General features: G+C 37.0%; 1 protein-coding gene across 2 annotated transcripts in view; it reads left to right on the top strand.

The window, feature by feature from the left end:
* Positions 1 to 17159, top strand: part of OSBPL10 (oxysterol binding protein like 10) — a 116429-nt gene that overhangs the window by 34015 nt on the left and 65255 nt on the right. For both annotated transcript variants that reach the window (XM_063408685.1, XM_063408680.1), the window contains exons 3-4: positions 360 to 439; positions 10806 to 10997. In XM_063408685.1, the coding sequence (XP_063264755.1) occupies positions 360 to 439; positions 10806 to 10997 (272 nt within the window). The remainder of the gene's footprint in view (positions 1 to 359; positions 440 to 10805; positions 10998 to 17159) is intronic.

The following is a 17159-nucleotide window of genomic DNA, read 5'->3' on the forward strand; positions in this document are numbered from 1 at the left end:
TTTAAATACTACGACGTGGCCCTTGTCCTTCACAAAGACAGACAAGTAAAACGAAAGTGGAGGAAAAATTTTGAATAAAAATGTCTTCTTGAAGTAGGTAGTTCTGCTTTTGTCAACATGGGGAGGAGATAAATATGAAGAAGACTCATAAGCTTATTTCTTCCAACTGGCCTCTTAGGTACAGATTTAGATGTATTGCACTGAAAAACTTAAGTGTACTTATGTAGCATAAATTAGGATTTATACTGCATCCTAATCAATAATTAATCTTTCCCCCTCTGCCCTGCTCTGTCACCTCTTGTGCAAAAAAGAGTATTGATTTATGTGTGATAGCCTGCATTTTCTTGTTTCTCTTCTAGCTGCTGATGCAAAGGAGAAACAATATTGGATAACTCAACTTCGATCCTGTGCCAAACATCACAAGGAAAGTGATTCTAAGGTAAATAATTAAGACTGAGAAGTAACTATTATGTTTTAAGTGGAGTAGGTGCAGAACAGCATAGCCTGGATGATTAGCTGCTGTAATTAGTGGGTTGATGTTTAGAGGGTTTTGAATAGAAGCAGCAAGTTGTCATTTGTCACTAACTGGAGCAGGCTTAAGTCAGTTTGGGCAATCTGAATAAATAAACGTTTTCCTGTTTACGAGAAATTAGTGAAGTGCATGGTTAACTCAGTGGCTGAATCAACTATTTATTAATAAATACCATGTGATGTCCTGATGAGTATTTAAAAGTATTAACTAATACTGTTTTATTTAATTTTATACAATTTAGTGACTTTTATTGTAGGAAGCTCCAGATAGATGTTAGTAGCAGTCATTCTTTGTCTTCTTCAGTAAATTGGAAAGAGCTCATCATATGAAGATTTATGTTATTTGCTTCTCTTTGGAACTAATTGTCCACAATTTTTGTCCTCAAACAGCTAAATATTTTGGGCAGGTAAAAAGACCAGCTGTGTAGACTTGAAAGACAGCAAAATGATGGGTCAAGGCTGTCTCTGACCTCCAAGTAACAATGGCATTAATTGTGGTACAAATAAAATCCTTTTTGAAGGAGAATTAAGTAGCTTGAGTATTTCAGTACTTATAACATTCTTACACATTGGAATTCTGTATTGTTTGTATATGTATGTGGCCCAGAAGTACTCAGAAAGGTGCAACTCCACTCAACCAGGGTACTGCTACAATTGCTGTTCATTTGCAGCTCCTGTGCCAAGTGGTGATGCCAACCTTTTATACTCAATTGCTGTCAAGGCTTTCCTCAGTATGTTTTCTGGTCACTTCTTAAATGCATTTAAATGTTTAGCATCTATAATTTAACTGTGATGAGGTGGTAAAACTGCTGTTCAGTATATATGATATCAGAGACTTGTGCACTTGCATACTGATTCTTATGCTTCTACATGATATTAATTTTCATAATATTTCTTAATACTGGCTTTGTTTGTATTCTTTTCCTGCTTGTGATAAATTGTTCTATTTTAATAGCAAAATCTCATTTAGAATGGCAGTAATTTAGTTGACGCTGATATTTGTGGAGCTGTAGCTGGGATCATATTTCCTCCTTAGGTAAAAACTGTTACATGTAGTAATAATTTCTGTTCAGACTACCTTTTCATGTTGAGCTCCTTCCACAAGATTAGTATCTACATATTTTGTTCTGAATTAATTAGTGTGTCAAGAGAAAAATCTTGGTGTTACAACAGTGAAAATAAACAGCAATTTGTAGTGGTCCAAAGAAAGCAAACAAAATTTTAGAAATTATCAGGGGAAAAAAAGGATAATACTTAAGCTGCTCTAACTCTGTCAAATACTTGGAATGAATATTTCTATCAGTCCCTTTCTGTTTCTGAAATGAAACATTGGAGTGGGGAAAATGACTTTTCCTCATATTTGTTATTCTTCTGTACAGGATGAAAACTGTGTAATGAAATTTGACTTCATTGTAGTCTTTTTTTTTTTTTTTTTCTGGTGATGAGAATGGAAAGGGAAAATCAGTGTAGTAAGTACTCTGCAATGGCTGAATAGGAAGTATTTGCTAGCTGTTAATAATAATATTGGTATGGGGAGCCTCAAAGAAAGGAGTTGAAAACAGGCAAAACAATAACCAACCAAACAAAAAAGCCCCCAAAGGACATGAATAGGAAGTGGAGAATATTTTGGGATTCTTTGGATGTCAAAAGTGTTTGTGGATTTGAAGAGTGATTGAAAAGCAAAATTTTATTAGAAAGTCTTGACTAAATGAGTGGGAGGCTAGTAAATACAAAGACAGTTTCTGTCACAGAAGATCTAAGGCACAAATTTTGGAAACAGTTTTAGAACTGTGCTTTGCTCCTGGTTCCTGTGCTCATTGTGCAAGAAAATAAAAGGATTTCCTTAACTGAGGGATGGTGGACATATGTAGCAGAGGAATTAAATGAAAGAGTATTTCAGATAATAGGAAGAGAATTCTTGCATTTGTCTTAAATACTGATGAGTTACAGAAACTTGGCATAGGAATTTGGAGTATAGGTGTATTTTGGAACAGATATGTTTTAATTAGCTTGAATCTGTTGAGTATAAAATAGAAATGCTGAAGAAAACTATTTTTAGTTCTGTGTTACAAATCAGGCTAGGTCAGTTTCCACTTGAAACGTTTGTTAGTGAAGCACTTTTAATTCTCTGCTTTTGTAAGCCACGGAGCAAATAGAGAATATCTATTTTCTGTATTTTTAAAATTAGAAATCCAGAAAATAAAATGTTGGGAATTTATGTGCTTCAGATGACACCACTGATGACTCTACTTCTTACTCCAGAAGTGCACTGTACTTCAAGCAATTTTGTGCTTACCTGTTCCTAGAAACCTTTCTTGTGAAAAGATTTATCTCTTGTTTTCAATATGCTTTTTTCCTTTTCCCCCTCCTATCTTCTCAGCATTAGAGTATTAACTGAGAAGAATATTTTACCTCACTTTAGCATTCCATGTATTGCTAACTTGACTTTCATCTACAAGTAAATTTTAAAACTTCTCTCTGCATCTCTTTATGAAAGGAAGGGATCAAAAGCTTGAATGCTACAATAATTCGACTTTGAAGATCAGATACTGTCTACAAGGTAGCAATCCTTCACAGAAATTCCAGAAAAAGCATTTCTACTTAAAAAAAAAGAATTTCTATTATTTTTCCTTTCTTTTTTTTTTTCCTTTTACTCAAAGTTTGTTACTTCATATCCACTGCCTGGTAGGAGATAAGAGAAGCAAGAACTACTGCATTTCTTCATTTCTTTGTGATTTTTTTTTCTTTCTCTTGTGGATGATGGTTATGTAGATGATGTAGATGATCATTTATACTAAATGATTATTAGCATGGGAGTGGAAACATGCTCTTTAAAATATTTTAAATTAACATAAAGTAACATTGTGCTATTTTTAGCTATTTTGCTGTTTCTTTTGTGTTTAGCTTAGGGTCTGGAAATACATAGAAAGGTCTGTAGTGACACAGGTTGTTATATGTTTGACTTACTTTTGCTTAATCAAGAACTTCACAAAATCTGTATTTTTGGGTTTTGTTAAAATAGCTCTACCACTGATAGGACTGTCATGATGGGAATTGTTACTCTGCTTGCAGCAGGGCTGGGTCTCTTTATTCCTCCCTCTCTGTATACTTTAAGGGCTGTAGTAAGTGAAAACTGCAAGTTATCTGTCTCTCATCATACTGTTACAAATAGGCAGATACTCATATGTTCTGAGTTTCTGGAGACTGAATAGAATCCAAGCTCTGTCTCTGCTGGGAACAGCATCTGGAAAGTTGCAATCTAAGTGTTTGCTCCCAGCTACCTCTGCAGCTTAAATTCACCTTTTTCTCAGGAATACTGAGATACAGAGATTTCTTGCTGTTCTTTAGGAGTCATACACTTGAATGAAGTAGAATGGGAAGGGAAAAATATGCAGTGAGAGGTGTTTTTTATGTTATGCAAGTGGAATATAGTTTAAATGTGAAAAAAAAATAATGGGATAACCAGGCAAGCAGTGGGAAGGTTCCCAAGAACACCAGCAAAGTAACTCCTAGTCACAGGTCATTCATACTGGAGAGGGAACACATTCTTAAAATCTTGAATAGATACTATTGGAAGGGAATTCATAGAAAAACATGATAATTTAGAGGATGTTTTTCAAAGGTGCCACTATTTTTGTGAAATACTCAGAGAAGAGCATTCCTTCTTGCTGCACTGGATCTAGATCAGCATTAGTTTCTTTTTTGCAGCAACTGCCTGCTTCAAAATGCTACTGAATGACTTGCTGTCGTGACTGTTTTTAAAGCTTCAGTTGGGGATTGGAGTGGTGGAGGAAATTAAATAGAGAAGTGATTGAAAAAAGAAAAGTTGTATACTAAACACTAAATTTAGTTGCTTCCTAATGAACGGTCCAAAGGTGAGCGGTACAGTTAATGAGTGGGTGTAACACAAGCTAAGTCTCTGACTTTGTTTTAATTAAATTTTACATGGCAATAATAAAAAAAAAACCAACAGTAAAAGAAAAGTATTCTCTGGCAAATAATTCCCATGCTGTCAGATAGTCTTAATGCTCTTGGTATTCCCATACAAGTCTCATTTCACTTAATTACAGATTGCTCAACCTCCCTAAGTGCCAAATCAACTGTACTGGAAGAAATCTGTGTCTGGATAGGATTGCTGGTTCTTTTAGACTATTTTCAGTGAATATTTTGTACAAGCTTTAATTAAAGCATTAGTCAAGTTTGAATTCAGTGATAGAAAATGCTTTCAAGAAGGAGTAGGCATATGCATAATTTCTGTGGTAACTTCCAAGAATAATTTTGTGTCTAGAAATTGTCACAAGCTTTTTAGTTCTTCTCTTTAAAACTCCTTTTTTCTTCACTGTTTAATGGTGGTGGCTGTAAAAGCACTACTGAAAACAAACACAGGTTTTTTAACCAGCTCTTAATGCCAGTGTGTGGTTTGGTTGCTGGGTTTGCATATAAGCCTTGTATATCTCAGTGTTTCTCTATCAGGAATATGACAGGGAACAGAACCTTTACCTTGTGAAATCACTTCTGTGCTCAGATGGTAAATTTCAGCTTAGGTCTGTGTTAGAATAAAGAGACACTCTCCCTTGTTTCAACTTTTGGTTTGGAGTTTCACAGTGAGCTAGCTGCTTAAAATTGGGTAGTGTGGATTCACCTTTAAGCTGAACTCATTTGCTGATTCCTTGCAGCTGTAAATTGCAATCCAATTCCCTTCCTTCTGCTGCCTTCTGCTTTTGTGTGGGTTTTGTTGTGTTTCCAGTTCTGGGTTAAGTTGGGCATAAGGAGCAGAAAAAGTCCTACTAAAAAGCACGTAGCTCTCTAAGGAATGTACCAATGCACATCTCTGTCTCTGATTCCCTACTTGCTTACCTGCCTGGAGTAATGGAGGGGAAGAAAGAGTCCAAACCTGCTCCTTTCAAGTGTCAACTGCAGCAGCAGTTTGGCTATGATGTGAAGCAGCACCTGCGGTAATGCCTCAGACTTTACACTTTTATCAAATTGTTATGAGGCAATTTTTCTCCACAGCTGGAAGAATGACTATCATAGATGCTTGGTTTTATCAGGTTTCCTTTTACCTTAATAATGAATGGGCACAGAGACACCTTTACATTTCTAAGTGGATCATTGGCCAGGTACTTTTAATGTCTGTGGGATAACTTTTCATAAAGCCACATTAGTGAAAGTTTCAAGTCCTTTGCAGTGTTGTTTTGGTTCTTTTGTGCATGTCAAATTGCTTTGCCTTTTGAGCTTCACTGTTCCTCTGTTGGTATGCTTGTCTGCTTCCTCTTCTCATCCCTGACCTATAGAAGTCAACTAAAGAATGGCACTTCTAATTAAAACATGCACTGAAATCCTTACAGTGGTGAGGCTGAGAGAGAAGCAGTGCTTGGCTGTTGATAGGTGTGTGTTTGACATCTTAAGATGTTCATGGCTCTTTGACATCATAAGAGTTGTTCATGGCTTCTCAAATCTTCTACAGAAATGGAAGAAAATCAGTTTAGGATTGAGCATGCTCAAATTATTCTTGATGAGAAAAAGATTTTATGATAGAATGATTATCATAGTCACTTGCTTAAAAAAAAAAGACATGTATTGCCTTGCTGAAGATGATGAAGCACTGTGAAATTCTGTCAGGAAAGTTAGTACCATAGATGGTGCTTGACAGAAATGTGCAAAACATAATAAGCTGCTCCCTTTGCAGTGCTGAAGTTTGGATGTTATGTAGATTCTGTCATTTGCATTTTAATATTTGTGAATGATTATAATGTAAATGAAGCAGAACTGTGTCTACGTTTATCTTCTATCAGTGTTTGTTTACTTAGGATGCATTGGAGAAGAAGTAGATGAGAATTAAAACCCTGAATGGTGGTGTCTCAAAATTGTAATTACTTTCTGATAGCATGTGACTTCCTAAAGCTGCATGCAGAGATTGGTTTTCTGTGCTGTGTATATGCAGAGGAGTAAAAGAGTGTCATTTTGGTAATTACTATTCTGAGAAAAACATCTGTGGCACAGTGCCTGTGAAAATGATGATTATCAACCATAAGCAGATATGACAATTCACTTCAGAAATTATTTTATTGATCTCTAGAACATTGCATTTACTTTCCAAAATAAACAAAATTGTTTGCTTCTGATAAATGGTGAAAAACACTTCAGCTTCTTTGTGAAGAGGAAGGCCAATCTCCTGGGAGAATGAGTCATGAAAACATTAGTGTAGTTCGAACTTAGTGTTCTGCAATTCCATTATTTCAATTGTTAGGATTTTTGATATCCAAATTTAAGCATTCATTATACTGCTTTTTTATCCTGGGGATGGACAGGCTACTAAAATAAAAATCTTAACCCAAATCTGTTTTAGCTAAGCATACTTTAGCTAGCTTTAGGTCATAAAACCCATATGAAAGCAAGTTACAAATTAATCTTTTATTAGCTTCTTTATTATTCTTTTATTGGTTTCGTTTTATTAGCAGGCAAAATGTTGGTGCAATGGTAAAGTGTAGCCTCAGGAAAGAAAATTTGCAGTCCTTTTGGGATGCTCCAGCCTGTGGATTTCTTAACTCATTATTGGCACTATGCATTACTAATTGTTGAAGAGCTTACGTCTTCCTTCCATCAGATTTTTCACTATCTTTTTTTTTTTTTTATTGAATTGTGAGCCAGAAAGCAGTGAGACCAAAGAAAATTATATATGATAATAATTAGAGGGGCAGATCAGTCATACAAGCAGTGCTGGGGAAGAGCAGGGGATTAGGCATAAAGGGCCGTCAGTGTCTGTCATTGCTTTGATTTCCTGTGAGTGATTTTAATGGCTGTTGTAGTATGATTTATAATTAGAGTGCTTTTAGCAGTGGAAAACTTCACATAGGTTTTCACATTTTAACAGAAGTGGAAGGTTCTGATTTTTGCATAGCTGTATGTCAATGCAAAAGGGATGCTTGTCATTCCCACTGTTTAATCTCAAGAAATTCTGCAGAAGAGGAGTCAAGTATTTGGCTGGGACGTAGGTGTTGACAATGTGCTGTAAAATTCAAAAGTGCCTGAGGGGCTGAGTGTGCAGTTCCTGGAGAGTTCTCTTCTGGCAGTGACAGGAAGAAGCTGTCAGAAGGAATTGGATGCTTCCCCCATTTTCTTGGATGCAGCAGGCACCGTGCTCTGCTGCTGTTCTCTGACAGTGGAGGAGGGGAGTCCAACTTGAAAAGGTTTTGAGTGGTTGTAACAACTGCCTCCTGCAGACATTCACATGCATACTGGCTGTGACTGATTTTGCAAGTTTTAAGTTGCAAATTTTTGTTTGGGGTGGGGCCTTGCCTAGAGATAGCCAGAGGTCCTGGTGCTGAGCTCATTTAAAGTTTGTATGTTACAGATGCCCTCTAAAGAATAATACTAAATCAGGTGCTGGAGTGTTTGTGTTGTGGGCTGGTGGAATTCTCTGGCACCTTTTTTGGAAATGTTGGGTCACTATAGATGGATGAAGGATATAAAGGGACAGAAAACAAAGAGGTGAGGAGAGCTTGCTTATAGACCTGTAGGAGATGATCATGGGATCATGGACCAATGTATTTAGCTCTGACACTTTGCACAGACCATGTATGTTTGAATTGCAGATTGCCGGTGTCCCTGACTGTGTGAGCTACTCAGGATTGGTGACTCTTCTGTGCTGCAAGGGGAAGCAGAGGGCTCTAGGAGACTTCTCTGTCAGAGGTGATCTCTCTCTGGAGGTCACAAAGCTCCATGCCTTGCCTTACAGCAGAGCTGGGTGTCAGGTACACCCGGCCGTGCATCATGGGCATCCCTTGCCAGGCTGTGGCCTTGTGTGTGGAGAGATTGGGGTTTACCCAGTGTCCCTGTAACAGGCCAGCCTTCTTGAGCACCACCTACTTCTGAAACTAGAGATGGGCTGTTTTTTCTGATTTTTCTCTCCTGCTCCACTGTTTCCCAAACTCCATGCTCTAAATGACTGTTCACCAGAAGTTGCTGTGAGCTGCCACATACCTTGGCAAAACTTAGGAAGAGCCACCTTAAATGCACTGTGGTCCCACAGTCTGAACCAGTGCCTGGATTTTTCCATATATGTTGTGTGTTAACTTTTGTTACGTGCAGGTCTACAGCTCTCCCTCGAGAAAATCAAAACATAGTAAAAGTAAAAGTAAAACAAAGTAAAACTTTACCTCTCGTGGAACATTTTTTTCCTTTAAGTGAAACTAATGGGAAAACTCACTGTTTTACATTGCTGTTGAATCTTAGGATCTGTTTAGCTGTTTTAAAGTAGCAGTTGTGTATTTTTATTATTGTGGTAGTATGATACTAAAATGTCAGTAAATATCAAAGGATTTAATTCTAAAACAAAAATAACTTCTATTACCCTAAAAGAGAAGTTGATTTTTCAATTTAAAAAATTACCTTGTTTTTCCTCTATACCCTAAATTTAGTTCAGAAGTGTTCTGATACTAGCCAGTTTGCAAAACAAACATTAGTGAAGTAGATTCCACTCTTAGATACTAGGAATACCCTTTTTCTGTGGAATATATGTTTGAAAAAGGAAATTCAGTTTCCCTCAAACCCTTCTTTCTCCCATATTCCTTTTCCTTTGGCTCTTATTTAATTGTTGTTATGTCTAAGCCATGTTTTTTCAAATGGAAGATAAATTATAAACCTAGCAACTTTCTGTGCCCTTCTGACAAATTACACCTCATGCTGGTTTTTTGCCTTAGAGTCAAATCCAGTTTTAATGCAATTATGATTTATCAGCCAGGGTGGATAATTTTTGAATAGATGCTTATTATTGTAATCTTATTGGCCATGGTAGCAAAGAATATATTCATTTCAAAAACAGTCAGACCATCATTCTTGGAAGCATTTGTAAATGTTAAGTCCAGACCAATGGAATAATAGTTATTTCTATGAGATTAGTATCTCTTTACACTGGCAATGTGATAACCCAGTTTTTGAACCTTCAGAAAGTCTAAAGTCTAGTTTTGTGTGGTGGTGGCAGAGGGATTGTGTTACCTGTTTCTCTCCTCCTCCTTGGCAGTGCCAAATAATTTGCCTAGTCCTTTACAGTCAGTGTGGTGGTAACATGAGGCCTGACTTTATTTGCAGTGCTAATTGAAACCTGTTCACCTTGGTTTGAAGATTACCATAGAATTGCAAAAAGTGACCTGTCAGGTATAAGAAGAGAGATTATACCCAAGGAATAAGTGTACCCAAATACTTTCATGTACTCACCAGAAGGATCAGAAGAAGTACATTGTGTTGATGATGACTGTCTTAGCAATGTTGTGGGTTGCCACTGTTATTTGTGCAGGGTTTGAAGGAGAGGTGGAAAGGTGTTTTACCCATGGGGCTGTGTATTTTCTTCACTGTCTTAAAGTGCTACTTAATGTTACTCTCTGAATTGGTTTGTGTTTCCTGAGGTAAAAGTGACTCTGTTTCAGTTTTAACCTTACAGATGCAATCAACAGTTCAAATAGAAGGGAGAAACTTTTTTGTACTGTACTTTTATATATGATGTCCCATGGTGATCTGGTGCCCATCTGAGCTTGACTGAGAATTAGTGTCCTATGGACCTCCAGGATAACTTGTGTTTGAGGTCTGCAAGAGCAAATTGAGATAGCAGCACTGACAGAGGGTTAGATAAAAACCGAATGTCCTGACTGATTTTAGAGATTGCATGTTAAAAGTATTCATACCGCAGATACCATTGGAGATTTATTTCTGGCCTTTTTTGTGTACTGGGTTTATCCCAAGCTTACTCCCAAAATGTGTTGATTTCTTTAAGCCATGTTGTTTAATTGGTCTGTGGATTGGCCTTGCCAAAATTGCACCTCCTCTGATGTTGAGAACAATACTACACTGTTGCAGAAGTTCATCAAATGAAAGCATTCAGATTTTTTTTCTTCCTTGCTGTTCACACCAGTTTGGTGAGCTGTTGGTCAATGGTTTCATAAAAAATATTTGTGCTGGCATTGTTGTTACTCTTTCTGCAAAATCTCTCCTAAGCTTTCCTGAAAAGTAGGATTGTAAGAACTAAGCACAATACTGTTATGTAAGAATTTGTGAAGATTTTTGCAAAGACCAATTTCAGGGAAGCCAAGAAACAAAGGTGATAGCTCTAATGTTTCCAAGAACATCTCTGCTGAGTGTATGGCTCAGAAGGAATAAATCAGTTACACCTCCAGATTTAGGTTTGTGAGAAAAGTAGAACAATACAAATATATAGCCTGAATTGTAAATTTTTACTTGTGTAAAGGCTGCTAATATCACAATGCTGTTGCTTGTTCTAGAGCATCTCATCCTCACGAAGTAGAAGCTCTTCTCTGCTGCCGCCTGGGACAGTTAATTCTGCATCTCCGAGTGGCCAGAAGCACACGAATCAAAGTGGGCCAACTGTTGTCACCATCACACATCACAAATCACCGGCAGCTGCTCGAAGAGCAAAGAGCCAGCGATCTGGTCAACTCCATGAAGTCAGAGAGGTAAGGGAGAAACATCTGCTGTTTTGCTATAACTTGGAAGTGCTTATTTTGCTTTAGAATAAGTAATTGAGTCTGACAAGTTAATGATCCTCTTTGTTTCCTACTTTATGACTGCTTTGTTTTCATCTTGCTGAGCAAGAGGTGGGCTTTGGTTGTGATTCAGCTTCGGGTCAGGTATATACAGATATTTTTATGCTGATGTTAAAATTGGTGGGCACACATGCTTAAAAGTGAGGTAGCTTGGCAACAGCTCCCAGACTTTGCAGTGGTGTTGCAGTACTGGAGAAAAAACTCTTTGAAGCTGTGTGCAGCCATACCTTTCACATTGGGAAGTGAGCCCCGAAGCATTTAAATATAGCTGGTAAAAACCACTTGAATAAGTCTGATGAATGTGTGAATGAAGGCGTAGCTCCCCACACTCAGCATTTTGTTGCTATACTGCTGTAGTCTTTGTGTCAAGTTTACATTGCAGGCCTTGTGAAGGAAAAATGGTTCCTCTGTATCAAATGCATGAAAACCAAAGAAAAAAGCTGTTTTCCTTTAAAGCCTGTTTGTACCAGTGTTTAAGAAATGTAGCTCATACAGATTTAAGTCTGTCTTCCAGGCAACAAAAACAGTGCAGAGTTTTAAGCTTAAATAGTATGGCAGATTTTCACAGAACACACTTTCATCTTTCATCCCTTACTATTTTTTGGTTCGTTTTTCATGTTAAGAATTTGAATAAATTCTTGGGATGTGCTCTCAATGAAGGCTTAAATTGTTTGTCCTGAGGAGGAATGCTTGTTTTTCTTATAGTTAACATTAGAAATGAGGAACTCGCTGTCTGAATGTCACCCACATTTTCTTTACATTATAGAAAACAGCCATCTGTTTATTTTTTATAAAAATGTCCTGTCTTTGTCTACCAAGCGTCTCTCCTCCAGGTTGTTTCTAGTATGCTAAATGTATTTGTTCTCATAGGTTGAATTCAGAGTGCCCCTTAAAAGTATTAATAAAACCAACAGTGGGTGCTGTTGCAATTTTGTCAAATGAAGCTGAGTAAGGCTGAAAGCAATTTGAAAGAGAGCATTAGTGTATGTGCTGGCCATAATAAGTTAGGAAGGAAAAAAGCCATTGGTTGTAAAGAACTACACCTGGAAGAAATAAATACTAACCTGTAGTAAGACAACGAGTAAGAGGTCAGGCATCATCTCTGCAGAAAAGGCCAGTGAATTGCTGACTTACTTGTTTGCTGTGTTTTGCAATGTGATGTCATTCCAAAAAAGGTAACTATTACAGGACTTCAATCTGTAATGATGGAGGGTAATTGTTTTGTTTGATGTGAATGGTACCTCAGCTGCAGCACCAGTTCCTTTTAGAGGGCTGCAGTAGTAATTAAAAAACCTCTCGGACAGTGAAGATACAGTAATGGCTGAAAGAAATGAGTGCTTTTCAGGGAGAGAAAATGGTACTAAGATGAATGATGCATAAACAAATTTCATAAGACGATGTGTGAAGTTTACCTTTTTATGTGTTGGATATTTTGTGTGTGCTGCTTCCTGAAGAAGAGCATAACAATGGAGAAATCTCACCTTCTGCTCTCTTTCCCAATCTTGTGTAAAAAGTCACCTCTTAACTGATGTTGTTTCCATCTTGTGAAAGGATAAGTCTGTTTTTTCCAGATGAAGGGAGCAGATTTTATTTCAACAGCATGCTCTGTGCACTTTCCCCCATTTTCCAGACTGAATGCAACAGACTTGGGTATATGTACCTGTGTTTTCAGGGAATATCTTTGTTCTGTATATGAGTCAATTGGTGACTGTTGGATCCACCCTTCCTTGTTAAATTTATCAGTAAAGAGGTACATCCAGAGCCCCTCACAAAAGTGTGCTTAAATCTGTTCTAGTCCTGTTTTTTAATCTGAAACACTGAAAAATAGGAGCTAAAAGTACAGTGTGTGAGAGAGAGAATTAATCCTTTCCTCAATGCCCAAATCTTTGCATTTTATTTGAAATTTGTTTGGTATGATCTGGATGAAGGGAAGAAACTGCAAAGGGATTACAGATCAATGTTACTGTTAGTGTTCCCTTGATTGAATGATGCCATTGAAGCTTTGACATGCAAATAATTTTTTTTAAGTTGTTCTATAAATAGGACTGCATTAACTAATTTTGCATCTTACAAATACAGTAGTTGAGTCAATGGAAAAAGTCGATCTGCTTCTGGAAAATGAGAGTAAGCATGTGTTTTAAATTTCACAACAGTGTTATGATATTGTAGTGCGACTGTGTTATATATGAGATCTTTGAGAAACAGTAATGATGCAAAAAGGGGCATCCTTCACTTCACCGCATATATGGTGTTTGCTAGCTTGGACAATGTTCCCGAGAAAGTGTTCAACTTGAAATTGCTGCTCAATGCTGAACTTTCTTGATCTGGCCATATTATTTGGAAAAAAGTGAGGTGTATCTCCGTGTTGCAAATAGGGCAGAATATACTCCTGTATTTTTGGTTGATATTCGGTCATACTTGATTGTTCCTTTCCCCCTCTTTTCACTTCATATTAAGAATAAACAACACAGTAGGAATAAACAATGATTCCTTCTGTGGTTTGTTCTGGTCGATTTAGTTCTGTTTTTAACAGGCTAGAGAATTTTAGCATGAAATTAATTGTAGCAAAGAGGTCTAGTTAGCACCAAACTGACATGCAAAATCATATATATGTAGTAAATACAACTGTCTAGATCTGCCAAATGACACATGTAATAAGTGTTTCCATTGTGAAATTGGAATTTCACCTTTTTTCCAAATTTTGGTAAGTTAAAATTGAGCATAAGTGTGGAGCTTTTGACTGCTATAAAAAATTTATGTTTTATTGCTTGACCTACTTTTGTACAGTGTTGAACTGAAAAGGAGCTCAGGAGCATTACTTTTCATCATAACGTAATTTTTAATGCTGTTTAATATTGTTCTCTTAAATCAGATTTTTGCTTATATTAACTCGGTGTTAATAGTGCAGTCCACACTGATTTATGGAATGTTACATCAAAACTAAAATTACCCGTACATTAACTTGTGAGAAATGAACTGCATCGTGTTGCACTTTATGCAGAATTATTAGAGATACTACCTCTTTATTTGGACCATAACTTTGCATTAAAGTAGTACTTTGAGCTAATTTTTTTAGTAAGTGATTTTATGGCAACCTAAGTCTCTGTGGTCTTGAAATTTAATTCTGTTTTTAAAACTGTGCATATTATTATCCTGTTAGAAATTTATGATAAGAGTTATTCTTTCAGATTTCTTTACTGTAGGTGGTTAAAATCCACTGGAAGTTTAAGCCAATTGACCACATCACGCTTCAAATTAAGTTTTAGCTGTCACTGAACTAAGTAATAGTGACAGAGTGGTCAGAATGGTGTTTATTTTGGCTGAGAGTTTCTGACTCTTGTACAGGCTCTGCCAGTGTTACCATTGTTAAAGAACCAAGTGTGTGAAGATTTTGTAGTAATTTATATTAGTTATTTTCAGAGATTTAGGGAAATTAAACTAAAAGAAGTCCAGAGAAATATTTCTTCCCACAGTTTAAAAAAGCCAGTGAAGGATTTTCTTATCACTTTGAAATGTGTTTGTTACAACTTCTGATCCCCTGACTAGTCATGAGCATCGGTTTCTGAACATTTGGTACAGGGAGATCCAGATTTCACAGGGTCTCTGCCAGTGCAACATCTTTTTTAGGTGCCAGTGGGCAGTCCTAGAACTTGGAAAGGACTGCTTTTTGGTAAGATGACAGTCCTACTGCTTTTTGCACATCCTTTTCCATATATAAACAGTTACTATTTGATTCCTGCAGGAATTATGCAGCTAAGTGATATTTCTTTGCTTCCTTCGTTACTGTATGGGGACATCTAGGACTTGCACCTAGGGCTTCATGGAGTGAGGTTTAACAGCAATTTTATGAGGCTGCAATTGTCCAATTTTATGTGGTTACTGGAAGAAAGAAAGGATTCTAAAACATTTTGGAGGATTTTTCAAGTGTGAACTGAATGTTTTCAGATCACTGTAATATTTGGATAGCAAAGTTAGGAATGGTAACTCGCTACTGTTAGCAAAAAGGATGCTGTTGTCTGTGGAGAAGTGTTTGTTGTGTTACAGAATTATAGCACTGCACAGGCAGTGCTGTACGTGACAAAGGAGATGTGGTACTTAAACCACTTGGGCAAACGTTCAGACTTGCAGGACTTCCACATGTGTGAGCTTCATGTGAAGACATACACTAAGCTGTGTGTTGATGTTAAAGCTCTGTAGTAAATGTTTAAGCTGGTAGTGGGGGAAATATTGAGGTTTTTTTTTTTTTGACCTATACAAAATTTTACTTTGCAGCTTTGTGAAAGTCAGGTTTTGCTTTTTATTTCAATTTTTTTGTCCTCCTTTTGTTTCTCTGAAAGTATGTACGTGGAAAGGTCAATGGATAAAGTCTAATGTGAGTCCTGGCAAAAACAATGCTGTAGCTCTAGATATTTGGCGTAGTGCTGAGGTTCTGTGGGGTTGTGCAATAAGGGCACATGAAGAAAAGTAGATTCAGCTCCTTGAAAATGACATCATGCTTGGACAGTGTGAAGTATGCACAAAGAACATTTAAAAATCCTGTTAACAATTTAAGTGTTTTTGAAAGTATGTGTATAATTTTGTATAAAATTACTTTGTGTGAGCAGGGAGAAATACTGTATATTAGATCATTGCTTTCACTGGCAATTCTCACCTTGATTTTGGAGTGCAGGAAGATGAGAGCTAGCTTTGTTACAAAGATGACCTTTTAGTCTGCATGAGTTATAAATCAAATATTTGCTTTTAGGAGATGAAAATGATCTCATATTCACCTAAGGTATGGAGGTAGAATGGGCTGCTAAACTGTGCTAATTTCAGTCTTTCTGGCCTCATGATGCAGGTGCTTTATTGGGGAGGGGTGGTAACCGTGGACTGCAGCTACACTAGCTCTGCTCAAGTGCCTTTGCTAGTCAGGTGTAAAACTAGTTACCTAAAATCATGTCCATTTTTCTTTCTAGATATGTTTTCGTATAAGAGGTTATTTTGTGATGTTTTCTTTGTGGCAATTTGTGGTTGATTCTTTTAACTAGAATCTTCCTGCATTTCAAAACTAGTGTAGTAAATACACTCTTGACAGATTTCTCAGTTGGACTGACTGGGCATTTCATCTCTCATAGATACTGCAGAAAGTGTTTATACTGATTCAGTTCTGAAATCCAAGTGTCCTGTGTTCTGTCGTTTGAGGAAATAATACAGTACAGTGAGTGGCAATTTTGGAAAAGGAAGGAGGAGAACACAGAGGAGTAGCCTTTGTTATTTACAGCTCTCCAGTTTTTCCTGGACTTGTACTTAAAACATCTTCCTCCAATCCCCCGCTATACATAAGAAATTAATAAAGGCTCATCCTGTTGATCGTCTTCTATCAAGTACATCATAGTATATTGAAGATAAGTATTCTTTAACTATAGGTGGATGCTGATCAGAAAATGAGATGTGTTACTGAAGAGGTTACATCCTCATAACACTGCATCTATACTTCATATGGATTGTATATATTATACTTCCATTTGTCTGCAAACTCACTGTCAGAAAATTTCCACTTGAATTATCTGGGTGTGAAAAACAGAGGAATGTCTCCACTCTAAAACAGGTAATGTAAAAGTGCTTGGAAAAAACTCAAACCAAAACCAGCTGTTTCTCAGAAAGCAATGGATACTTCTTGGCTTGAAGAAAAGTGAAGCAGAAGAAAAGACAGCAGAAAACCTTTGTGTCAGTTTTGTGTCCCTTGAAGTCAATACGAAGTCAATGAGGCCTTAAGCCTTAATTCAGTAGCTGATCTTTATTTGCTACAGGACATGGTAATGTAAGTTATATTACAGCCACTACTATTTAAATGTGCTTAGATACACTTCTTGAATTGAGAAGTGTCATAATACAAATTTGTGTTACAGGTACATTTAACAGCTCAGTTGCAGCTGAGCTCATTGATACCAAAAGGGTCGTTCCCAGCTGGGTTTTAACAGAAGCCATTATGATTTATTTAGAGGCATTAAATCTGTAACAGTATAAACCAGTTTCAAACCTAATGTGAGGTCTGATAGGGGCAGCTGCAGGTGTTACCTCTGCACTTTCTTC

This window comes from Prinia subflava, chromosome 1 (genome assembly GCF_021018805.1).
Source record: "Prinia subflava isolate CZ2003 ecotype Zambia chromosome 1, Cam_Psub_1.2, whole genome shotgun sequence".
Taxonomy (NCBI): Eukaryota; Metazoa; Chordata; class Aves; order Passeriformes; family Cisticolidae; genus Prinia; species Prinia subflava.